Genomic DNA, 27248 nt, shown 5'->3' on the forward strand with positions numbered 1-27248 from the left:
ATTTAAGATGGCTGCCAGTATTCACCTTTGCCTTAATTTTTGTTCTTGCCAAGAATCTACTTTAGTTTCTGAAGCTAAAGTATCGTTTCTGGAGAAATGGAAACTTAAAGGGACGTGGAGGAAGGAGGATCCATCAAATGACGTCAGACCAACCAGAAGGACTGAATACTAGATACATTGCTTAAACCCTGCCTATCCCCGCCTTCTGCACACCTTCCCCCAATAGATCATATAATGTTGTGTATCAGGAAATAAAGTTGTTGTTGCTGTGACGTTACACACGAGCATGCAATGAGTTTGAACCAGCATTGTGTCTGACTCATTCTTATCCGGTGCCAACATGCTCTTAATCTGATTTGGAATGACTGGTGGATGAAGGGTATTGTCGTGACGACCCCGACAGTATTACATCAGGTTTTGCTGCAGAAAAAAAATGCAGCAAAAACGCCCTGTGTGAACTTACCCTTAAATGTCTCTTGCAGTATTTTTATTAATGCTGCAGTGGTCACTACAGTGCCCCCATGGTGCTGGGGACTCTCCATGCTTGCCACAGCATTTTCCTGTGAAGCAGGAGCTGAAGCTGCTGTAGTAGCGCAGCCATCTTGGAAGCGCCGGTTCCTGAGAGGAGCTCTGTGATCGGGCGGCTTACCATTGGGGCAGGGGCTCCCTTCTTCGGCATTTCAGTTCCCCAGACTCCCGGGTAAGTGAGGGTCTCACCGGTGCCGAATCTGCTGAGCTTTGCGTGCTGGAAGAGGCTAAATGTAGCCTGTCAGTGAACGGAGCTCAGCACCACATGTCCGCAGCGGTCGAGTTCCGCGCATGCGCCACATTATGAAATTTTAAAGGGATTCTGTCATCTAGTTCATCCTGCCTGTGATTCTAGCACAGTTATTGCTGTCGTGTAGGATTTGGGGTACGTCCACAAGTTCAGAAAAATCTGCTGGCAAAAAAACACAATGTAAAATAGGCTTTTTTGTGTGTTTTTCCCCATTTATTGGAAAAGGTGGAAAAACACTGAGTTGACATGCTGCAGATATGAAACTGTTTCAATTCTGTAAGGGAAAAATAAACACCGTGTGCGTCAGATTACAGCCATCTCATTCACTTTGCTGGTGCTCTAGAACGCTGCGTCATTGAATCACTGTGTCAAGTGTAAAAATACTTTGAAAAGATATCTAGGATTAGGTCACTTGGCTGACTAGTGAGAGGCAGTTCCCAGTGCCATTTGCCAGCACCGCTCCCTTTCCAAAGGTCTCTCCCTACATGTTTATAGGCAGGAGACTGTCAGTCTAGGTGAGTGGGGGTGGAGAGAAGATGTTGGGGACCGGTCTCAGACTGGTCAGGGAGCATAAATCGTGACATGTTCCCTTTACTACAACTTTAATCCTACAGCTTATCACATATTTTCAATCCTTCTCTTGATCTGCTAACATAAACTAAGTTTATTCAATGGACTATCAAGAGATCTGGAATGTTCTCCATATCATGATCAAAAGCGTAACGTTTCTCCTTGCAGAGAGTGACATGCCAAGACTGACATGCCAATCTGAGGAAATTTTTAAGCCTTGCAATGCTCTTCTGGAAAATATGGAAATTGCCTCTTCAGAGAAGAAGAGGATTAGAACTCTAGTGCCACATATTGGAAGTAGCCATCCTAAATGTCAATATCAACACTCTAACGAGCCTTACCACATGACTTGTGATAAAAGCCAAAACCAGGATCTCAATTTACAGACAATGTGCTTTTGTATACTGCCCCTAGTCAGTGCAAAGTGTGAAATCTCGTTTGGCTGGGTGAGAGGCATCTGACCGGTATCCCAAAGATAACATTTCTCCTTGCGGAGAGCGACATCTCAAGCCTGACATGCCAAGGTGAGGAGACTTTTAAGCCTTGTAATACTTCTCTGGGAAATAGCCTTGGCATGTCAGATTTGTTTTAAGGCCCTATTTATTTGAAGGGATAAGTTGCTCCCTCTTTTTAGCTTTAGAAAGTGTTTTATTGATGATCTCTTCACTGTAAGGCTATGAATGCTCTAAGTTGTCCGAGGGGGGTGTTGCTTTAGGAGTTTTTGGAGCAGAAACTGTTGAAACTCTCCAAATCCTCACATAAAAATCCCTTAGAACTCCTCAAAAACTCAGCAAAGTACAGTAAGTCAGCGAGCACGTACCCTAAGAATATAGGCACGTGTTATGTTTGTAAGCAGATTCTGCCTTAAAAAGCACCAACATATTGTTGAAAGAAATGAACATAATGCACAGTAATGAGAAAACCACATTGCTGTGCGCATGTTCAGTCTTATGTCACTTCTTTTAACGGCTTCAGGGTTCAGACAGAAGTAACGTTCGTTCTTCGTGCAGCTTCATTTTGAAAGTTTTCTGAAAGGTGGCAACCACTTTAACTTCCAGAAATTGGACGCACTGGTACATTCACATTTGGGTATTGTTTATGATGCAGCTCAGTAGCTGAGTTCACATTGTAACTGGGAAATGATGGTTGTATTACACCGCCAGCATCTGCCTCTAATTGCAGTGAGCAGGGCAAAGCTTTTCTTGCTGCTGTAAACCATGTAAATGCTAATGGAAGTCTCTGACAGCGGCATTTAAGGCCTATGTCTTGATTGCACCTCCTTCCACCAACAACCCAATTGCGGGGTGGCGACTGGTAGACTTGATTGCCAATTTCCTGCTGAAGACACCTGTGACTGCCATGACTATATGAAGGCCAGCTTGTGGCTGGGCTTCATATGAGACCCATGATTTTTTTTTCTGTATGCTGCCATACCGTGATGTTACAGTATATAAATCAAGCAATCAGACGATCGCAGGTAACCCCAAGTCCCCCAAGAGGACTAAAAACAAAATCAATGTAAAATAAATGTATCATAATATAAAATTACCCCATACCGTAAAAGCTGTAAAGCGAAAAAGACATTTAAACACCAGAATTGCGTTTTTTTTTTTTTTGTTTTTTTAAGTGAAACAATTGCAAAAAATGGACAGCGCTGGCCTGCAACTAGCCAGCTGCCTGAGTTTTCATGGATCCATAGACTTGAATTGCGCTCTGTGATAATCCACAGCACTATGGAAATACTGGCTGACAAACTAGTTTATAAAAATGAGACGGACAAGTGGCTGGAGGTTTTCATCTCCCAACAAATTCCAGTGTCAGCTGCAACTAAAAATAACGTGTCATGACACGGTGAGCTCCAGAGAGCAACGAAACGGTGACTAAGACGGGAAGGAAAATTATCAAATACGACATGAAGACACTGAGATTTATCGGGGCGGAGAGCTTAATATCCAACCAGGAATATGCTAAGGAACATATCAGGAACCTGGCACATAATCTGTACCCCCTCTTACTCAAGGCTTGCTTCTTGCATGAAAAAGAAGAATTAATTGTTTTGTTGCTGGAGAACTGGCCTCAGCAAGAATTCAACTTTGGCCAGCTACTAGGCAAGACACTAGACTACCCTGAAGATATCAGCCACCGGGCATGCCAGCGAAGCCTGTCTGCTTGTCTGAAGGGCTTGAAGAGCTATGTACTGAATTCTTCAGCCACTTATGCAAAAAGACTTAAAGTTGTGGACCTGACGGCAATTCAAGACGTTGAGATTCAGCCATGCCAATGTAAGAAGTCACTGGGAAGGTGGGCAAGGACGGAAATGATTTCACAGCTATGTTTTGAAATTCTGGTGGAGATTCAGAGATTTGATTTTCATTCCTCCATATTTAACATCGAAATCGATATCTTCTGTAACCTCTTTGTCACGGAGAGGAACTATGAACTTGTGGTTCAAGCCTTACTGATGCGATGTCACTGCCCCCTGAAGATAAGATGTGTAGACTTTAGGGTAGATAATTTAGCCTTGAGAAAGCTTTTCTATATCATAAAACTTGTTGAGCCCAATTCTATCCACAAGTTGGAAATAGTTCACAACGTCCGCTTACAAGATTACCATCTTGAGGTCCTTCTAAATAATCTCACTTTCCCACATCTTCGGTCTCTCACCCTGCCAACAAGGACTTTCAATGTTGCACATTATACACCAGAAGATGATGCCGTATTAAGTACCATTGGCGAGAAACTAAGCAACATGGTCCATCTTACAGAGCTAAGTGTTTCCTTCTCTACTCTTACAGGACGGCTGAGAAAGTTGCTCAGGTACATTTCCTTCATTTCATATATCTCAAAATAAATAAAAATGATTTCTACGAAAAGTAAGCTGATTTCAGACGTCCGTGTATGGACTGGCCTTGGGTCTCCTGTCCTAGACTCAACAGCATCATATATCCCTATGATTATGTCAGTTTCAGAATACTCTCTGCCAGTCTATGCATTGTGGTCCGTACTCCGACAGTGATACACAGACGTCTGAATTCACCCCAATTCACATATTACAGTCTAGACTAGGGGTGGGAAATTACTTTTCCAGGGGGGGCACATGACTGTTGCAGAGGGCCGAACCAATAGGCCAAAATTAATTCTGCTCATTATTATTTATTATACCCAGGGCTGCCACTAGAAATTTCAGGGCCCCATACTGGCAAAATTTCCGGGGCCTCATTGAGACTCCGCCCAGGCTCCACCCCAGCCCCGCCTCCACGCTCCACCCCTTAAACTGTCCACAGTCCCACCACTTTCTTGGAAAAACTCCACTTCTCATCCATAACACACTAACAGTTCCCATCACCAGATCACACATATAGCTGGCAGCTTTTGTTTTGGCCAAAAGATTTTTTAAGCCACCAAAATGACAAGGTAGACACTTTTGGCTAAGCCCTACTCTACTGTAACCTATTAAATATTTGTTAAAATATGCAATACAATTTAGGTATATTTTTATTTATTTTTCAATTTTTAAAATGACCTATAATACCACATACAAGGAACAAATACCACAGCACCATGACCAGACACCATATCACCACAGTGACCTATAATACTATCTACAAGGCACAAATACCGCCACACCATGACCAGATGACATATTACCACCACAGTGATCGAATAATATCAAATACAAGGAACAAATACCACAACATCATGACCAGACCACATATTACCACCACATAGTGACTGAATACTACAATACTGATCAATAATAAAAAAAACACAATACGATCTCCATCAGTGCCATTATACACAGGAGATCTGTACCTAGTATGCAGTGTCTGTGTACAGGTAATACAGTGATCACCAGTGACATTATACAAAGGAGCTCTGTATATAGTGTATAGGTAATCCAGTGATCACTGGTGACATTATACACAGGACCTCTGTATATAGTATACAGTGTATAGTGTCATTGTATAGGTAACACACTGACTCACCAGTGACGTCTCTAGGTGAAGTCCTTCATCTTTCATCCAGCACAGACCGCCATCACTTCATCCAGCCAGGACTCGTCTCTGCAGGAAATAACACCGTTATCTCGAGTTCCACTTCCAGAACACATTACTTAATTTTCCCAACTTCTACATTACACCACATGAAGAAGGCAACATAGTATCACTCTACAGAATAATAGGACCGCCCCCCCCCATTTAGAACAGTATACTCAAAAAATAAAATAAATACCTCACTGCAGTAATAATATCCCTTAATTAGCCCCTATGGTAATAATATTCACCATCCTAGCCCCCGTGTGTCTCATTCCTGGCGTCAGCCATATGTTCTCCCATCCTGCCCTAATGAGTATCCATCCTGTCCCATATGATCTCCCCATCCTGCCCCATCTGTCTCCATCGTATCCATCCTGCCCCATGATCCTGCCCCATCTGTCTCCAATCCTGTCTCCAGTGTCTCCAATCATGCCCGTATCACCATTCTGCCCCGTCTCCAATCATGCCCCCTGTGTCTCAATTCTGCCCCATCTGTCTCCAGTCATGCCCCAGTGTCTCCAGTCATGCCGCCTTGTCTGTCACCCTGCCCCCTGTGTCTCCAATCATGCCCCGTTTCTCCATTCTGCCCGTGTCCAGCAATCTGCCCCTGTGTCCAGCAATCTGCCCCTGTGCCCAGCTTTCTGCCCCTGTGCCCAGCTTTCTGCCCCTGTGCCCAGCTTTCTGCCCCTGTCCAGCTTTCTGCCCCTGTCCAGCTTTCTGCCCCTGTCCAGCTTTCTGCCCCTGTGTGCAGCTTTCTGCCCGTGTCCAGCTTTCTGGCCCTGTGTCCAGCTTTCTGCCCCTGTGTCCAGCTTTCTGCCCCTGTGTCCAGCTTTCTGCCCGTGTCCAGCTTTCTGCCCGTGTCCAGCTTTCTGCCCCTGTGTGCAGCTTTCTGCCCGTGTGCAGCATTCTGCCCATGTCCAGCTTTCTGCCCGTGTGCAGCTTTCTGCCCCTGTGTCCAGCTTTCTGCCCCTGTGTCCAGCTTTCTGCCCCTATGTGCAGCGTTCTGCCCGTGTCCAGCGTTCTGCCCGTGTCCAGCTTTCTGCCCCTGTGTGCAGCTTTCTGCCCCTGTGTGCAGCTTTCTGCCCCTGTGTGCAGCTTTCTGCCCGTGTCCAGCGTTGTGCCTGTGTCCAGCTTTCTGCCCCTGTGTCCAGCTTTCTGCCCCTGTGTCCAGCTTTCTGCCCCTGTGTGCAGCGTTCTGCCCGTGTCCAGCGTTTTGCCCGTGTCCAGCGTTCTGCCTGTGTCCAGCGTTCTGCCCGTGCCCAGCTTTCTGCCCCCCCTGTGCCCAGCTTTCTGCCCCCCTGTGTCCAGCTTTCTGACCCCCCTGTGTCCAGCTTTCTGCCCCCCCGTGTCCAGCTTTCTGCCCCCCCGTCTCCAGCTTTCTGCCCCCCCTGTGTCTAGCTTTCTGCCCCCCTGTGTCCAGCTTTCTGCCCCCCCTGTGCCCAGCTTTCTGCCCCTGTGCCCAGCTTTCTGCCCCCCCTGTGTCCAGCTTTCTGCCCCCGTGTCCAGTTTTCTGCCCCCCCTGTGTCCAGCTTTCTGCCCCCCTGTGTCCAGCTTTCTGCCCGGGTCCAGCGTTCTGCCCGTGTCCAGCGTTCTGCCCGTGTCCAGCTTCCTGCCCCCGTGTCCAGCTTTCTGCCTCCTCTGTGTCCAGCTTTCTGCCCCTGTGTCCAGCTTTCTGCCCCTGTGTCCAGCTTTCTGCCCGTGTCCAGCGTTCTGCCCCTGTGCGCAGCTTTCTGCCCCCCCTGTGTCCAGCTTTCTGCCCCCCGTGTCCAGCTTTCTGCCCCCCCTGTGTCCAGCTTTCTGCCCCCCCTGTGTCCAGCTTTCTGCCCCCTCTGTGTCCAGCTTTCTGCCCCCCCGTGTCCTGCTTTCTGCCCCCGTGTCCAGATTTCTGCCCCCCCTGTGTCCAGCTTTCTGCCCCCCTCTGTGTCCAGCTTTCTGCCCCCCCTGTGTCCAGCTTTCTGCCCCCCCTGTGTCCAGCTTTCTGCCCCCCCCCCCCGTGTCCAGCTTTCTGCCCTCCCTGTGTCCAGGTTTCTGCCCCCCCCCGTGTCCAGCTTTCTGCCCCCCGTGTCCAGCTTTCTGCCCCCCCTGTGTCCAGCTTTCTGCCCCCCCTGTGTCCAGCTTTCTGCCCCCCCCTGTGTCCAGCTTTCTGCCCCCCCTGTGTGCAGCTTTCTGCCCCTGTGTGCAGCTTTCTGCCCGTGTCCAGCGTTCTGCCCGTGTCCAGCTACCTGCCCCTGTGTCCAGCTTTCTGCCCCTGTGTCCAGCTTTCTGCCCCTGTGTCCAGCTTTCTGCCCCTGTGTGCAGCGTTCTGCCCGTGTCCAGCGTTCTGCCCGTGTCCAGCGTTCTGCCCGTGTCCAGCTTTCTGCCCCTGTGCCCAGCTTTCTGCCCCCCCTGTGTCCAGCTTTCTGCCCCCTCTGTGTCCAGCTTTCTGCCCCCCCGTGTCCTGCTTTCTGCCCCCCGTGTCCAGATTTCTGCCCCCCCTGTGTCCAGCTTTCTGCCCCCCTCTGTGTCCAGCTTTCTGCCCCCCCTGTGTCCAGCTTTCTGCCCCCCCTGTGTCCAGCTTTCTGCCCCCCCCCCCCCCCGTGTCCAGCTTTCTGCCCTCCCTGTGTCCAGGTTTCTGCCCCCCCGTGTCCAGCTTTCTGCCCCCCGTGTCCAGCTTTCTGCCCCCCCTGTGACCAGCTTTCTGCCCCCCCTGTGTCCAGCTTTCTGCCCCCCCCCTGTGTCCAGCTTTCTGCCCCCCCTGTGTGCAGCTTTCTGCCCCTGTGTGCAGCTTTCTGCCCGTGTCCAGCGTTCTGCCCGTGTCCAGCTACCTGCCCCTGTGTCCAGCTTTCTGCCCCTGTGTCCAGCTTTCTGCCCCTGTGTCCAGCTTTCTGCCCCTGTGTGCAGCGTTCTGCCCGTGTCCAGTGTTCTGCCCGTGTCCAGCGTTCTGCCCGTGTCCAGCTTTCTGCCCTTGTGCCCAGCTTTCTGCCCCCCCTGTGTCCAGCTTTCTGACCCCCCTGTGTCCAGCTTTCTGCCCCCCCGTGTCCAGCTTTCTGCCCCCCGTGTCCAGCTTTCTGCCCCCCGTGCCCAGCTTTCTGCCCCCTTGTGTCCAGCTTTCCGCCCCCCCCCCTGTGTCCAGCTTTCTGCCCCCCCTGTGCACAGCTTTCTGCCCCTGTGCCCAGCTTTCTGCCCCCCCGTGTCCAGCTTTCTGCCCCCCGTGTCAGGCTTTCTGCCCCCCCTGTGTCCAGCTTTCTGCCCCCCCTGTGTCCAGCTTTCTGCCCGTGTCCAGCGTTCTGCCAGTGTCCAGCGTTCTCCCCGTGTCCAGAGTTCTGCCCGTGTCCAGCGTTCTGCCCCCGTGTCCAGCTTTCTGCTCCCTCTGTGTCCAGCGTTCTGCCCGTGTCCAGCGTTCTGCCCGTGTCCAGCGTTCTGCCCCCGTGTCCAGCTTTCTGCCCCCTCTGTGTCCAGCTTTCTGCCCCCTCTGTATCCAGCTTTCTACTCCTGTGTCCAGCTTTCTGCCCGTGTCCAGCTTTCTGCCCGTGTCCAGCGTTCTGCCCGTGTCCAGCGTTCTGCCCCTGTGCGCAGCTTTCTGCCCCCCCGTGTCCAGCTTTCTGCCCCCCTTGTGTCCAGCTTTCTGCCCCCCTGTGTCCAGCTTTCTGCCCCCCCCTGTGTCCAGCTTTCTGCCCCCCCCCCTGTGTCCAGCTTTCTGCCCCCCGTGTCCAGCTTTCTGCCCCCCTGTGTCCAGCTTTCTGCCCCCCCCGTGTCCAGCTTTCTGCCCCCTGCCCCCCCCCGTGTCTGGCTTTCTGCCCCCCCCTGTGTCCAGCTTTCTGCCCCCCCCCCCCCCCCCGTGTCCAGCTTTCTGCCCTCCCTGTGTCCAGCTTTCTGCCCCCCCTGTGTCCAGCTTTCTGCCCCCCCCCTGTGTCCAGCTTTCTGCCCCCCCCCTGTGTCCAGCTTTCTGCCGCCCCCCCCTGTGTCCAGCTTTCTGCCCCCCCCCCCCCTTTGTCCAGCTTTCTGCCCTCCCTGTGTCCAGCTTTCTGCCCCCCATGTGTCTGGCGGCTGTTAACTATTGACGTCAATAGCGTTAAACAGCTGCAGCGCCGGCTAAAGGCCCGGTTCAGCCTGCGGCTGCCGGTAGGGGCCCGATGAGCAGATAAGAGGGGGCCCGATGCGGGCCCCCTCTGCTCACCGGGCCCCATACGCCAGTCACGGCTGTAATGCCCTGATGGCGGCCCTGATTATACCGTATATACTTGAGTATAAGCCGAGATTTTCAGCCCATTTTTTTAAGGCTAAAATTACCCCTCTCTGCTTATACTTGAGTCATTGTCCCAGGGGGTCGGCGGGGGAGTGGCAGGAGTGCTGGCTGTCACATCATACTCACCTGCTCCCAACGCGGTCTCTGCACTTCCCTGCTTCTCCGATGGTCTCCGGCACCCGCAGCTCTTCCTGTGTTCAGCGGCCACGTGGTACTGCTCATTAAAATAATGAATATGGACACGACTCCACTCCCATAGGCTGTGACATTCAGGTCAGATGGTGCGATGACGTGTTTAGTGCTTGCTCACTGCCTGAACAGCACTGCAGAGACCCGGAAGACACATCGGTGCGCTGCAGTGGAATAGGTGAATATCGCAAGTGCCAGGGGGCTTACGCCAGCGGCGACACTGGTACCTGGCCCGCATAGCACGTCGGTGTCCCCGGGTGCTCAGGACATCGGCACCAGACCCCCAGCGACGAGAGGTGAGTATGTCTTTTTTTTTTTATCGCAACAGCATAAGGGGCATAATATTCTATGGAGCATCTTATGGGGCCATCAACCTTTGTGCAGCATTATATGGGGCATAATATTCTATGGAGCATCTTATGGGACCATCAACCTTTGTGCAGCATTATATGGGGTATAATATTCTATGGAGCATCTTATGGGGCCATCAACCTTTGTGCAGCATTATTTGGGGCATAATATTCTATGGAGCATCTTATGGGGCCATCAACATTTGTGCAGCATTATATGGGGTATAATATTCTATGGAGCATCTTATGGGGCCATCAACCTTTGTGCAGCATTATATGGGGCATAGTATTCTATGCAGCATCTTATGGGGTCATCATTAACCTTTCATGCAGCATTATATGGAGCATATTGTAATATGGAGCATCTTATGGGGCCCATCATGAACTTTATGGAGCATTATATGGGGTGTATTTTGTATGGAGCATCTTATGGGGCCCATCATCAACCTACTGATGTCTCAATCAATTTAACTTTTATTGGTATCTATTTTTATTTTTGAAATTTACCAGTAGCTACTGCATTTTCCACCCTAAGCTTATACTCAAGTCAATAAGTTTTCCCAGTTTTTTTTGTGGCAAAATTAGGGGTCTCGGCTTATACTCAGGTCACCTTATTATTATTTATTATTTTATCTTAATTGTATAACTTAATATTAAGCAGAATTAAGTATGATGTCACCCCTATACACTGCATGAGCCCATACACAGCCTCTGTATATGCAGTATGAGCCCCACAGTCCCCCTATACAGTATGAGCCCCCACAAAGTCCTCATATCTACAGTATGAGCCCTCCATATACAGTATGGGACACACCGAGCCCCCCTATATATATATAATGAGCCCCACATAGTCTCCCTATATACAGTATGAGTCCACATACAGCACCCTATATAGAGTACGAGCCTACACACATCCCTCTGCATACAATATGAGCCCCCATATAGGCTCTGTATATACAGTATCAGCCCCACATAGCGTTCAGATATACGGTATGAGTCCCCACACAGTCCCCCTATACACAGTATGAGACCCCTATATCCAGGCACACATCGTATATATACATGTATATACAGGTGCTTTTCACTAAATTAGAATAACATCAAAAAGTTTATTCCAGTTCTTCAATACAAAAAGAGAAAATCATATTATATAGAGTCATTACAAGCAGAGTGATCTATTTCAAGTGTTTATCTCTGTTTGTGTTGATGATTATGGCCTACAGCCAATGAAAACCCAAAAGTTATTATCTCAGTGTTACAGAACCCCCAACACCAAGAATATGTTATGCAGTATATATTATGTATAATAGGTTCCATGTGAAATGCATCAGTCCACAGGCTGCGCCCCTGGGCAGAGGGGACACGATATTCCCCTTTGTCCTCCCCCACCTTTGTAATTCCCACAGTAAATATCAGCAGGCTCCGGCCCCCTGCGGCTATTGTAATGTATGTCTGGCCTGCTTTTTCTATTGGCCTGCCCTGTGTATCTGTGTTATATATTCTGTGTGCTGAAAATAAAGTGTGTTCTTTTAGACTGGAAATACGTGGAGTAGCAGTCAGCTTTTATATGCTCTCACGTAATCAAGGAATTCCAGCCAGCGTCCTTCATTCAGAATCCAGCAAAAGCAGAGTGGACCTCCTGAAACACGGGGTGGTACTGAAAGAGGTACCCCAGCTTGGTAGACCCCGTTACACTGGTGGCAGACAGCGGGATGTGATATCCCTTCTACAGGAGGAAAGGAATGAATGGAAGACAACTAGACAACTACCAGAAGTTAAAGAGGACTACATTAAAAGATCTGGTGGAAGCCCGAGGGTTAATCGCCAGCAACAAAACATAAGCGGATTTGATAGCAGCCATCATGGAACACGACAGTGCAGCGCCCCCCAATGTGAACGTGGAGGAGACTGAATTCCAGAGGGAGGTAAAGAACAGACTGGCGTTCTATGGCCCAAACCCTGCATTAGAGATTATACGAGAGGTGATGGCTGATGTGCGTACTGATCTGAAGGAAAAGATGGCCGAGCGGACCAGGATAGAGCTAGAAAAGATGGAGATGGCAGAGCAGACCAAAGTGGAGCTGGCCAAGATGGAGATGGCAGGGTGGAGAGAGGAGAGTCAGCGAGCAGGGGGAGCTCTGGCCTCCGCCCAGGTACCTTCAACAGTAAGCCACAAAAAGATCCAGTATAATGCCTTCCGACAGTTTGGGGAGGCAAAGGAAGACATTGATGGCTTTCTGCAGGACTTTGAGCGGCAGTGTGCCCTTCATCAAGTGAAGCCGGAGGAACGGGTTCAGATTCTGGCCAGCAAGCTGACAGGCCGGGCAGCGGACGCCTATCGCACGGTACCTGATGAGGACTGTATGGACTATGAGCGGATCAAAGAAGTGATCTTGGCCCGGTATGCGCTGACAACAGAGGCATACCGCCAAAAGTTCCGCAGACTTATAAAACGAGTAACTGATACCCACGCTGAATGGGCCTGTAAATTACGGCGGTCACTGCTACAGTGGGTACAAGGGAGCCAAGCAACCACTAAGGAGGACGTCCTCCAGCTCTTCTTGTTAGAACGATTCTTTAATGGACTAAACCCCGAGACACAGGAATGGCTTCGGGGCAGGTGACCAATGACTCTTGAGGAAGCCGCTCGTCTGACCGATGAACATCATGACGCCAGGAGGCCTCAGTTGTCCGGATCAAAGATGGTCACTAGAGGTCCGCCCATGGACCTGGAGGGCCCCAAACCACCGAAGATTGTAGGGGGACCAGCTAGAAACCCGGCCTACCACAGTTCCCCTGGGGCACGATGCCACACCTGCCGTCAGCTGGGCCACCTGCAAAGAAAATGTCCCAACCGGACTCAGCATACCCAGTGGCCAAAGGCGGGAACAGCTACCTTCCGCCGGGCCGCCGTACACTGCTACCAAGGCGAAGCTGACCCGGCATTGGGGGCTACAACTAACCAAGGGGTGGAAGACATGGAGGAAGTGCTGCATGAAGTAGACCCCGTGCAGGCAGCCCGGGCAGATAATCGACAACAGCATCGACAGGTAGTGTGGGTTAATGGGAAACGCATGCAGGGACTAAGAGATTCCGGAGCAACTTTGACCCTTGTGAAGCCTCATCTCGTCCGGGACCAAGAGAAGACGGACCGGACAGTGGCAGTCCGTGTAGCAGGGGGAGCCTTACATCGATTGCCCACTGCCAGGATTCACCTGAACTGGGGAGTTGGGGATGGCCTTGTTGAGGTCGGCTTGATGGAGGATTTGCCTGCAGACGTTTTGCTGGGAAATGTTGTCTGCCTTGTTGTCTGCCTTCTCGGTTGCCCCTCTGGCTGAGACATATCCTGTGACCACCCGGAGACAAGCTCGAGCTGCGGAGGTGGAATCACACTCAGAGGAGGCCCAGGTAAGACATCCCAGCCCTACACGTATTCCCATAGCCAGACACATTTCTTGGGCCACCCCAGATGAATTTAAGAGGGAGTTACTTGAGGATCCTTCATTGGAGGGATATCGTGGGAAGGCACAGGAGGGGAGAGGGGTACTGGAAGGGGAACAGTTTATATGGAAGCAGGGACTCCTCTACCGGATCACAGAGCAGCACCACACAGGGACGAGCCCCACTATCAAACGACAGCTGGTAGTTCCCAAGAAGTATAGGCAGGAGTTACTGCGAATCTCTCCTGACATACCCTTGGCCGGGCACTTCGGCGTCAGTCGCACCAGGCATCGTCTGACACAAAACTTCTTTTGGCCAGGGGTAACCTATGATGTTCGTCAATGCTGCCAGACCTGTGACAGTTGCCAGCGCATTGGCAAGAGGGGAGATCGATGCACGGCCAAATTACGCCCCCTCCCCATTGTGGAGGAACCATTTAGCCGAGTAGCGGTCGATCTGATAGTGCCATTAGCCAAACCCAGTCCGTCAGGGAAAAGGTATATATTGACAGTGGTAGATTATGCCACACGATATCCAGAGGCGGTTGCGTTACCTAACATACTGGCAGAGACGGTGGCGGCTGCCCTGCTCCAGGTTTTCTCACGGGTTGGATTTCCCCGGGAGATTATCTCAGACCAGGGTACCCAGTTTACAGCAGAGGTGACCAACCAACTGTGGAAGCTGTGCGGCGTAAAGTCCATTAGAAGTGCCCCGTACCACCCGCAAACCAATGGGTTGTGTGAACGCTTTAACGGGACGTTAAAACAACTCATTGGGACTTTTACCAGGACCTACAGGGACAGGGAGAAATTCTTGCTTCACCTCCTGTTTGCCTATCGAGAGGTGCCCCAAGAATCCACGGGGTTCTCCCCATTCGAACTGGTATACGGGAGACGGGTAAGGGGACCCCTTGACTTAGTGCTAGAACACTGGGAAGGGGAGGGCATCATAGAAGGGGTACCTATTGTACCCTATGTGCTGGAATTCCGGGACCGCCTACAGGAGCTGACCCAGGCTGTACGTGGGAACATGCAGGTGGCCCAGCGGCACCAGCGCGTATGGTACGATCGGAGGGCCAGAGAGCGCACCTTGGAAATAGGGCAGAAGGTCCTAGTGTTAGAGCCCGCTAGGCAGAACAAGTTCCAAGCTGCATGGCAGGGGCCCTACCAGGTAGTGGGGAAAATAGCCGACACCACCTATAATGTCGCCGATTGTGACGACCCCAGGGTTATCTGCATGTTCCACGTGAATATGCTGAAGCCCTATCAGGAGCGCCCTGAAGACGTAGTGGCCATCTGTGCACCTGAAGCAGAGGATTTAGCCGGACTTCCCTTGCCTGATGTCTTAGGGGAGAGGACTCAGTCTAAAACATGGGACCAGGTACACTGGGGTGAAGACTTAGGTCCCCGGGAGAGACAGCAGGCGGAGGAGTTGTTGAGGCAGCGACAGAGGATGTTTTCGGGGAAACCCGGGTACACTCACCTGGCACAACACAAGGTTGAGACCCAGGATCAGACCCCCCTGCGACAACCCCCCTTCCACGTCCCTGAGTCTGTACGAGAAGGGATGCGACAAGAGATACAAGAGATGTTGCGTTTAGGGGTCATTGAAGAGTCAGATAGTCCCTGGGCATCCCCCGTAGTGTTAGTGCCCAAGAAGGATGGGGCTACACGGTTTTGCGTAGACTATCGTAAGCTCAATGAGAAAACAGTGACAGATGCGTATCCCATGCCGCGTGTGGATGACTTGTTAGACAGCTGGCAGGGGCAAAGTATTTGACCACCATCGATCTATGCAAAGGCTACTGGCAGATTCCCCTTAGTCCTGATGCTATTCCCAAGTCGGCATTTGTCATCCCGTTTGGCTTATTCCAGTTTCGAGTTATGCCATTCGGGATGAAGACTGCCCCGGCGACCTTCCAGAGGCTGGCTGACCGGCTTCTGGATGGTCTCCAGGACTATGCGTGTGCCTACTTGGATGACATCGCCATCTACAGCGTGACATGGGAAGAGCATCTAAATCACCTAGAGACAGTATTAGACAGGATCCACAAGGCCAGAATCACCCTGAACCCAAACAAGTGTCACGTGGGCAAAGCAGAGGTTCAGTATTTAGGGCATTGGGTGGGAAGTGGGAAACAGAGACCAGAACCAGCCAAGATTGAGGCCATAGCCAAATGGCCCACCCCACGCACTAAAACCCAGGTCATGGCGTTTCTAGGGACAGCAGGGTATTATAGGAAATTCGTTCCCAATTACAGCAGCGTGGCCAAGCCCCTCACTGATCTGACCCGTAAGAACCAACCCCGCCAGGTAACCTGGACCCCAGAGTGTGAGGAAGCCTTCCGCCAGCTAAAGGACGCCCTCACCAATACCCCTATATTGGCCGCCCCCGATCCAACTAAACGTTTCCTTGTTCACACAGACGCTTCTATGTTTGGATTGGGGGCAGTACTAAGCCAAGTCGGGCCGGACGGCCAAGAACACCCGGTAGCTTACCTGAGTTGGAAACTACTGCCCCGTGAAGTGAGCTATGCGGCCATCGAAAAGGAGTGCCTGGCAATAGTATGGGCACTCAAAAAGTTACAACCATATTTGTATGGACGACAGTTTTCCCTCCTAACGGACCATAATCCCCTAGTCTGGCTTAATCGGGTCTCCGGAGACTACGCCAGATTACTGCGGTGGAGTTTAGCCCTACAACCTCTGGACTTCACCATCCACTACAGACCCGGCAAACAAAACGGTAATACTGATGGACTAAGTCGACAAACGGAACTTGTACCAACCCCATAAACTTCGGTAATCCCCTAACCGATCCGTTAAGGATCAGACTGTGTATGCCGATCGCGTCGCTGAAAAGGGGAGCCGTGTTACAGAACCCCCAACACCAAGAATATGTTATGCAGTATATATTATGTATAATAGGTTCCATGTGAAATGCATCAGCCCACAGGCTGCGCCCCTGGGCAGAGGGGACACGATATTCCCCTTTGTCCTCCCCCACATTTGTAATTCCCACAGTAAATATCAGCAGGCTCCGGCCCCCTGCGGCTATTGTAATGTATGTCTGGCCTGCTTTTTCTATTGGCCTGCCCTGTGTATCTGTGTTATATATTCTGTGTGCTGAAAATAAAGTGTGTTCTTTTAGACTGGAAATACGTGGAGTAGAAGTCAGCTTTTATATGCTCTCACGTAATCAAGGAATTCCAGCCAGCGTCCTTCATTCAAAATCCAGCAAAAGCAGAGTTGACCTCCTGAAACACGGGGTGGTACTGAAAGAGGTACCCCAGCTTGGTAGACCCCGTTACACTCAGTAAATTACAATAATTAACAAAAATCACTTTCAAAGGCTTCCTAAGAATTTAGAAGGGTCCCTTAGTCTGTTTCAGTAGGCCCCAATGGGGAAGACTGCTGACTTGACAGATGTCCAGAAGGTAGTTATTGACACACTCCACAAGGAGGGTAAGCCACAAAAGGTCATTGGTAAATAACCTGGCTGTTCACAGAGTGCTGTATCCAAGCATATTAATGGAAAGTTGATTGGAAGGAAAAACTGTGGTAGAAAAAGGTGCACAAGCAACCAGGATAACCGCAAGTGTCACATTCCTTGTCTCAAGCCACTCATGACCAATAGACAACGCCAGAAGCATCTTACCTGGGCCAAGGAGAAAAAGAACTGGACTGTTGCTCAATGGTACAAGGTGTTGTTTTCAGATGAAAGTTAATTATGCATTTCATTTGGAAATCGAGGTCCCAGAGTCTGGAGGAAGAGTGGAGAGGCCACAATCCAAGCTGCTTGAGGTCTAGTGTGAAGTTCCACAATCAGTGATGGTTTGGGGAGCCATGTCATCTGCTGGTGTAAGTCCATTGTGTTTTATCAAGACCAAAGTCAGCGCAGCGGTCTGTCATGATTCATTTTTGGATTTGTGTCAGCTCTTGTTCTGCTATAATTTAATTGTAGCTTTTTTTCCTTTTGGGTCAGCAAGGGTAAATAATAGTTTCCCCTTGCTGGCAGCTGCTTTGTTGCTAGTCAGCTGATGTGGGTGGTGATCACTCCCACCATTCATTAAAAGTCACATAATCCATCAGCTGACTGTCGGTGATAGTTTTCTATGTTGATCAAGCCTGGAGTAAAGAGCTCTCTGGTTTCAGTGGTGCTTCTGCTATGTTCTTGGAGTTCGTGGTCTGGGAGCCTTATCCTCAGCTGTGTGGTGCTTTACAGCAGGGACAGTGTTAAGTACTACTTCCCCTTTTTCTTTCTGTCTTGTTATTGTCCCTCTCCCTTTGTTGTTCACCGTCCACAGTGGTGAGGCTAGCATCCTTGCCGGCCAGTGCACCAGCCAGAGAGTAGTGAGTTGACAGTTAGGGACCCAGGCACGTGACGGCGACGGGGGGGGGGGGCTTAGGGCATTAGGTTAATTTAGGGACAGTCACAGGTTGGAGCTCAGGAGATGCCCCATCCCTTGTTCCCTACTGTGAGGACTTTCCTCTCCTCATTCCTACACGTTGTTGTGTTTGTTGCGTCGTCCACTGGACGTTAACCGTGTCAGTTTGTGACACCATCTTCCAGAAAATTTTAGAGCACTTCATGCTTCCCTCAGCTGACAAGCTTTTTGGAGATGGAAATTTCATTCTCCAGCAGGACTTGGCACCTGTTCACACTATCAAAAGTACCAATACCTAGTTTAACCCCTTTACCCCCAAGGGTTGTTTGCACGTTAATGACCATCTGCTACAGATGGATCTGGATAAGTTGGAAACTTGGGCTGAAAGGTGGCAGATGAGGTTTAACAATGATAAATGTAAGGTTATACACATGGGAAGAGGGAATCAATATCACCATTACACACTGAACGGGAAACCACTGGGTAAATCTGACAGGGAGAAGGACTTGGGGATCCTAGTTAATGATAAACTTACCTGGAGCAGCCAGTGCCAGGCAGCAGCTGCCAAGGCAAACAGGATCATGGGGTGCATTAAAAGAGGTCTGGATACACATGATGAGAGCATTATACTGCCTCTGTACAAATCCCTAGTTAGACCGCACATGGAGTACTGTGTCCAGTTTTGGGCACCGGTGCTCAGGAAGGATATAATGGAACTAGAGAGAGTACAAAGGAGGGCAACAAAATTAATAAAGGGGATGGGAGAACTACAATACCCAGATAGATTAGCGAAATTAGGATTATTTAGTCTAGAAAAAAGAGACTGAGGGGCGATCTAATAACCATGTATAAGTATATAAGGGGACAATACAAATATCTCGCTGAGGATCTGTTTATACCAAGGAAGGTGACGGGCACAAGGGGGCATTCTTTGCGTCTGGAGGAGAGAAGGTTTTTCCACCAACATAGAAGAGGATTCTTTACTGTTAGGGCAGTGAGAATCTGGAATTGCTTGCCTGAGGAGGTGGTGATGGCGAACTCAGTCGAGGGGTTCAAGAGAGGCCTGGATGTCTTCCTGGAGCAGAACAATATTGTATCATACAATTATTAGGTTCTGTAGAAGGACGTAGATCTGGGGATTTATTATGATGGAATATAGGCTGAACTGGATGGACTAATGTCTTTTTTCGGCCTTACTAACTATGTTACTATGTTACTATGTTACTATGACCAGGCCAATTTTTACAATTCTGACCACTGTTCCTTTATGAGGTTATAACTCTGGAACGCTTCAACGGATCCCAGTGATTCTGACATTGTTTTCTCGTGACATATTGTACTTCATGATAGTGGTAACATTTCTTTGATATTACCTGCGTTTATTTGTGAAAAAAATGGAAATTTGGCGAAAATTTTGAAAATGTCACAATTTTCCAACTTTGAATTTTTATTCAATTAAATCACAGAGATATGTCACACAAAATAGTTAATAAGTAACATTTCCCACATGTCTACTTTACATCAGCACAATTTTGGAACCCAAATTTTTTTTGTTAGGGAGTTATAAGGCTTAAAAGTTGACCAGCAATTTCCCATTTGTACAACACCATTTTTTTTAGGGACCACATCTCATTTGAAGTCATTTTGAGGGGTCTATATGATAGAAAATACCCAAGTGTGACACCATTCTAAAAACTGCACCCCTCAAGGTGCTCAAAACCACATTCAAGAAGTTTATTAACCCTTCAGGTGTTTCACAGGAATTTTTGGAATGTTTAAATAAAAATAAACATTTAACTTTTTTCACAAACCATTTACTTCAGCTCCAATTTGTTTTACTTTACCAAGGGTATCAGGAGAAAATGGACCCCAAACGTTGTTGTACAATTTGTCCTGAGTACACCGATACCCCATATGTGGGGGTAAACCACTGTTTGGGCGCATGACAGAGCTCGGAAGCGAAGGAGCGCCATTTGACTTTTCAATGCAAAATTGACTGGAATTGAGATGGGACGCCATGTTACGTTTGGAGAGCCACTGATGTGCCTAAACATTGAAACCCCCCACAAGTGACACCATTTTGGAAAGTAGACCCCCTAAGGAACTTATCTAGAGGTGTGGTGAGCACTTTGACCCACCAAGTGCTTCACAGAAGTTTATAATGCAGAACCGTAAAAATAAAAAATCATATTTTTTCACAAAAATTATTTTTCGCCCCCAATTTTTTATTTTCCCAAAGGTAAGAGAAGAAATTGGACCCCAAAAGTTTTTGTACAATTTGTCCTGAGTACGCTGATACCCCATATGTGGGGATAAACCACTGTTTGGGCGCACTCGGAAGGGAACTTATGTGTTTTGAGCACTTTGACCCACCAAGGGCTTCACAGACGTTTATAATGCAGAGCCGTAAAAAGAAAACAAAAATTTTTTCCCACAAAAAATATTTTTTTAGCCCGCAGTTTTGCATTTTCCCAAAGGTAATAGGAGAAATTGGACCCCAAAAGTTGTTGTTCAATTTGTCCTGAGTACGCTGATACCCCATATGTGGGGGGGAACCACCATTTGGGCGCATGGGAGAGCTCAGAAGGGAAGGAGCGCCATTTGGAATGCAGACTTAGATGGAATGGTCTTATCTAGATGTGTTGTGAGAACTTTGAGCCCCCAAGTATTTCAGTACAGTTTATAACACAGAGCCGTGAAAATAAAAAATCTTTTTTTTCCCACAAAAGTTATTTTTTAGCCCCCAGTTTTGTATTTTCCCAATAGTAACAGGAGAAATTGGACCCCAAAGGTTGAGCTTGGAAGGGAAGGAGCACTGTTTTACTTTTTCAAAGCAGAATTGGCTGGCATTGAGATCGGACGCCATGTTGCGTTTGGAGAGCCCCTGATGTGCCTAAACAGTGGAAACCCCCAATTCTAACTGAAACTCTAATCCAAACACACCCCTAACCCTAATCCTAATGGTAACCCTAACCACACCTCTAACCCAGACACACCCCTAACACTAATCCCAACCCTATTCCCAAACGTAAATGTAATCCAAACCCTAACCCTAACTTTAGCCCCAACCCTAATTTTAGCCCCAACCCTAACTGTAGCCTTAACCCTAGCCCCAACCCTATCCCTAGCCCTAACCCTAACCCTAGCCCTAACCCTAGCCCTAGCCCTATCCCTAGCCCTAACCCTAACCCTAATGGGAAAATGGAAATAAATACATTTTTTAAATTTTAAATTTTTTCCCTAACTAAGGGATTTATGAAGGGGGGTTTGATTTACTTTTATAGCGGGTTTTTTAGCTGATTTTTATGATTGGCAGCCGTCACACACTGAAAGACGCTTTTTATTGCAAAAAATATTTTTTGCGTTACCACATTTTGAGAGCTATAATTTTTCCATATTTGAGTCCACAGAGTCATGTGAGGTCTTGTTTTTTGCAGGATGAGTTGACGTTTTTACTGGTAACATTTTCGGGCATGTGACATTTTTTGATCGCTTTTTATTCCGATTTTTGTGAGGCAGAATGACCAAAAACCAGCTATTCATGAATTTCTTTTGGGGGAGGCGTTTATACCGTTCCGCGTTTGGTAAAATTGATAAAGCAGTTTTATTCTTCGGGTCAGTATGATTACAGGGATACCTCATTTATATAATTTTTGTATGTTTTGGCGCTTTTATACGATAAAAACTATTTTATAGAAAAAATAATTATTTTTGCATCGCTTTATTCTGAGGACTATAACTTTTTTATTTTTTTTCTGATGATGCTGTATTTTTTTTTAAACTTTTTTACTTTGTCCCGGGGGGGGGACATCACAGATCGCTGATCTGACAGTTTGCACAGCACTCTGTAACATCAGCGATCTGACTTACAGGGCTGCAGGCTTACCAAGCGCCAACTCTGCACAGGCACTTGGTAAGCCACCTCCCTCCCTGCAGGACCCGGAAGCCGCAGCCATTTTGGATCTGGCCTGCCGCAGGGATGGGAGGTAAGAGACCCTCGCAGCAACGCGATCACATCGCGTTGCTGCGGGGGTCTCAGGGAAGCACGCAGGGAGCCCCCTCCCTGCGCGATGCTTCCCTGTACCGCCGGCACACCGCGATCATGTTTGATCGCGGTGTGCCGGGGGTTAATGTGCCGGGGGCGGTCCATGACCGCTCCTGGCACATAGTGCCGGATGTCAGCTGCGATAGGCAGCTGACGTCCGGCCGCGATTGGCCTCGCTCCCCCGTGAGCGCGGCCGATCGTGCTGGATGTACTATTCCGTCCATGGGAATTAAGGCCCACCCAACATGGACGGAATAGTACGTCCAATGACAGAAAGGGGTTAAAAACAACAGTATCACTGTGCTTGATTGGCCAGTAAACTCACCTGATCTTAGCCCCATAGAGAATCTATGGGGTATTGTTAAGAGACACCAGACCCAACAATGCAGACGAACTGAAGGCTGTTATCAGAGCAACCTGGGCTTCCATAGCACCTCAGTAGTGGCTGATCACTTCCATGCCACGCTGCAATGATGCAGTAATTGATGCAAAAGGAGCCCCAACTAAGTATTGAGTGCATTTACTGAACCTAAATTTCAGTAGGCCAACATTTTGGATTTTAAAACCATTTTTCAAGCTGGTGTTATAAAGTATTCTAATTTACTGAGATAATGACTTAAATCCATAATCATCAACACTAACAGAAATAAACACTTGAAATATATCACTCTGTGTGCAATGACTCTATATAATATTTACCGTATTTTTCCGACAATAAGACGCACTTTTTCCCCAAATAAATTGTGTGGAAAATGGGGGGTGCGTCTTATAGTTGGAACGTAGGCTTACCGGCATTGTAGCAGCGACAGAGGTGCGGGGATGATGTGGCGCGGTGACTGGAATGGCGTGAGCAGGGCGGCCATTTTCCTGAAGCCGAGTTAACAGATTGAGATCTCGGCTTCAGGAAAATGGCCGCCGCGATCTCTATCTGCGCACACGCGGCCTCCCGCGGCCATTTTCCTGAAGCCCCAGGAAGCAGAAAACTCAATCTGCGCACGCGCGGCCTCAGAAAGATGGCCGCCGCCACCGGGAAAACCGTAACTCACCCAGCTCTGCTGCTCTCCTTCAATACCGGGCCGCAGATTCACCTCAAATCTGGACGGGACCCTGCTCACGCCATACCGGTCACCGTGCCACATCATCCCTTCACCTCTGTCGCCGCCACAATGCCGGTAAGCCCGCCGCCACCGGGAAAACCGTGACTCACCCAGCTCTGCTGCTCTCCTTCAATACTGCCGTGGCGTCACCTCAAATGTGGAAGGGACCATGGCTGCCGCCACCTGAGGATGTGACCGCACATCTGCCGCCGCCACAGCACTGCCGCAACCTCCCCATGGACACCAGGCCATGGCGTCTCCCACCTAAGCAGGATGGGACCCTGCTCAGGTGCATGCCGTTCCGCCCACCGCACCTCAGCATCACCTCACCTCTGCCACCACCATGCCTCCTGTGACCCTGCTCTGCCACTGCCTGCCCTCAGGTAAGAGATCTTAAATTCGGACAATAAGACGGACCCCCATCTTATAAAAAATCTTTTTTTCTGCAATTTTCACCCCAAATTTGGGGTGCGTCTTATGGTTCGGTGCGTCTTATAGTCCGAAAAATACGGTAAGTTTCACTTTTTGTATTGAAGAACTAAAATAAATTAACTTATTGATGATATTCTAATTTTGTGAGAAGCACGTGTATATATACAAAAGATACTCACCTTGCTCCTGTTCCCCCAGCGCTCTGCTCTAGTCTTCGGTGCACTGACGCCCCCAGACAGCAGACGTGGTGTAGTGATGTCTTTGCGTCTGTTGTCTCAGTCGCACACACTGATTGGTGGGAGAACTAGCTGGCTCCTCCATCTTCCACCAATGCATTGACTGTTATCTGCAAAAAAATATACATATAATATATACAATATATATTATTTTCATGTTGAAAAGGAACATCACATTTCTTGCTTTTTTATCACCCACAGTGATTTGCTAATAGTGGTGGGCTTATTAATTTCTGAGCTGTATTAGACAATCTAAGTAGTAGATATTAACCAGATCTTTCAGTTACACCATAGCATCAGGTATAACACCCATGACTCAAAAACCATGGCAGTCCACTTTTCTGGATGTTTCATAGCAGCCACAAGTCTGCAGCATCATGCTATTTATTTCCACTATGGATTTTTTTTCATCGAGGCTCCAAATATCTGTGCAGAAATTGTCCAATCCATGTTATCAGGGAGGTGGATAGTAATATGGTTTGACAAAATCAGTGTCACTAATGCACTTTGAATCACTATTTGTGTCCTTCTCTGCCCACTCAGGTTCTCCATGTATCAGTGGTTCTTCAAGACCTTATTCACATGTGGCTGTCCCCTGCAGTCTGGTTTCCTATTTTTTTACCATTCAGATGTTGCATATTGTTTAAAATATATTTTACAAAATCCTAACACTTAAAGGGAACATGTTAGCATGTTTTTACATATGGAAGCAGGCGCATGGCTGCATAGGTGCTTGTTCCACAATAAAATAATGCTTTTTTCTGTAGAGATCCTGAGAAATCTAGTGTAAGAGCCACATGTAAATCAGGATAGAAGTGCACTGGAACTGGGGGCGTGTCAGTGTACTTCGAAGAAGCAGTAAAAATGTATTAACGCCTCTCCAGTGCTCTTCCAGGCTGATTTACACATGACTTCTACACTAGATTTCTCATGACTGATACATTAGATTTCTATAAAAAAGTATAATTTTACATCACTAATAAGAATGTCCTGACAAGTTCCCTTTAAGAGGCTTCTACATCTCCAGTGAGTCCATTGCTTTACATGTCTCTTGCTTGATGCTGTTATTATTCAGGGTAGTAATTGCATAATTCTCATTATATTATGAATCTCAATGATATGGGAAACAATCCATATCAACAGTCACTTTGCATATATTGTTTCCTAACGTTTTGTTGACTATGAATGTGTAACACCCCAGGTAACCGGTTTTTACGGTGATGTTGCCTTCCCTTCGGGGAGGGTAATGTCATGCTTGGAGGCAAGAAGGATTCTCTTTACCAGGTAACGCACCCACATTCAATACATTCCGAATCCAGGCCAGAAGGGGGAGCTCAGGACCCGGATTCATGGAGGCTTCCCCAGCTTTAAGTGTTCTGATCTGGAGGAGGAGTTAGGCAGTCTGTTGGAGGGAGGGGAGAGAGAAGAAAGTCTGGAACTGAGAGCAGACAATAGAGCTGTGCAGCCAGGATTGAGCTGCAGCTCCTGGGAAGGAAGTGAACCCGAGGGGTTGAAAGTGGTGGAGCTTCTGAGGAAAGGAGTACAGTGGAGAAAGGTAGGGGCTCAGAGGGGAACTGTGACTGGGCACCCTCAGAGCCAAAGCGCAGGAACCGGGCACCGGGAGCCTGAGGCTGTGTTGTGCTCCAGGACACATAGCAGAACCGGAGGGCATAGGACTGTATGTTATTTGCCCACACCACGCCTGAAGGTGAAGTAGCACCTGAAAAGCCCGTGGCCCTGGGCGCAGCCACTGTGACATCCTCTTTAAGTGCAACCAGACCCGGTACCGAGTACCTCAATGCCCAGGTGGGCGACTCCAATGTATACAACAATTTTGAGGATGGCAGATAATTCTATGGTAGTAGTTAGAAAAAAAGGGGATTGCATCTATTCGACTGAGACGATCTTATAAGGATGTGTTCCACAATGCTGTTTCATGGTCAAAGAGCGGTAAGTCAACTGCAGCTAGACCCAAAATCACGATCAGTCATAATAATTGCCCATTGTCTATAAGTAGTTAAATAATGGGGAACAAAAAGGGGTAACCAATGGTGTTGCTGATTTATTAAGAGAGAGGCGAAAATTAACAGGTTTGTTCATGATAAAAGGAGGCTACGCATTTTGACAATGGACCAGAAGAAAGACCCGACACAGGCATTGGTCCAGTGATACCATGAGTGAGGCTTCTGAGTGTACCTGAAAAGTGTTGATGTTTATCTCTGTACTAATGATGAATTTGAACATGTTTTAATCATATACAAATAAAGCTGATGATGTTATAGAACTGGGCTGGATTTCTTCTACCACATTCTGGTCATCATAGTTGGTGGCTTTTTTTCGGTCCAGCCTGTTATCATCATGAATAAACCTGTAATCGGGGATTGTTATGGCTTATGGGGATTTTGGGATGAGCTGTAGCTGACTTGCCATTCTTTTACCCTGAAACAGCATTGTGCCTGGTAGTAGCACAGCTATAGATTATTTCAGTGGAATAGGACCCAACCGGCAACCACAATTTTTGACAAACTACTACGATTCTCTACCAAACTCTCAGACAGATATGCGGTGAGGAGAGGTATGGCAGCCATCCAATCACTCAGAAGCTCTGCTGGATGTTGTGCTCTCCCATACCTCATTAATCCTTACGGTCCTATGAAGCACGTTTCTTTTTTTCCCATATAATTACTCAGATCTAGCATTGGTACTCTTACTGCTGCCCCCTTATAATAGTATTTCTGTCATTTCCTTTTTAGCCCACTGCAGACCCCACTGAAAGTTCTTGAAGTAGGCAATTGCTCCCTGAACCAGGTAGACATGGCATACTTGGCAAACAGTCTTCATGCTGAACATCTGGAGTTCCTGGACCTCAGTGGTCACAATATTACAGAACTCTTCCCATCAACCTTCTTCAAACTTCTCAAAAAAGCTTCATTGACTCTAAAGACATTGGTTTTGGAAGAATGTGATCTTGGAGACATGAATATCCATGTCATGGAAATGGGATTGGTGAATTGCCTCAAACTCAAAGAATTTAAATTTCTGCAGAATCCTCTGACCTCTGTAAGTCTCAGGCGAATATTCAGAGTTCTTGTCAATTTGCCAATGTTGAAGTATGTTGAGTTTCCAGTCCCAAAAGATTGCTATCCTCCTGATGTCAGCTACCCCCTCGATGAAATGACTCTTACAAAATTCGACAGTCAAAAATTTAATATGGTGAAGGAATCTCTGCAGCGCATTTTGGTTCAGGCGAATCGAGATGACATATCGGCTGTCACCCCTCTTTTTGTCAGCTATGATCCTGCTATTGAAGAGACCAGCAAGGAACTGGGGGTTGGTTTATTGAATTCATTCAAAGAAGCTCTGCAGAGTTTCACAACATCACTACAAAAATTGTAATGGTCAGGGTTTGGAAAAAAAAATAAATTAAAGGGCTTTAAGTTCGATGTCGAGATTACAACTGA

At 48.2% G+C, this 27248-nt stretch overlaps 1 protein-coding gene across 1 annotated transcript; it reads left to right on the forward strand.

The window, feature by feature from the left end:
- The first annotated feature begins 3214 nt into the window (after positions 1-3214).
- LRRC14B (leucine rich repeat containing 14B) lies at positions 3215-27248 on the forward strand. Its single transcript, XM_069732187.1, has 2 exons — positions 3215-4165; positions 26541-27248. The coding sequence occupies exons 1-2, from the start codon at positions 3261-3263 to the stop codon at positions 27181-27183; spliced, it is 1548 nt and encodes a 515-aa protein (XP_069588288.1). The 5' UTR covers positions 3215-3260; the 3' UTR covers positions 27184-27248.

The sequence above is a fragment of the Ranitomeya imitator genome, chromosome 1, assembly GCF_032444005.1.
Source record: "Ranitomeya imitator isolate aRanImi1 chromosome 1, aRanImi1.pri, whole genome shotgun sequence".
NCBI lineage: Eukaryota > Metazoa > Chordata > Amphibia > Anura > Dendrobatidae > Ranitomeya > Ranitomeya imitator.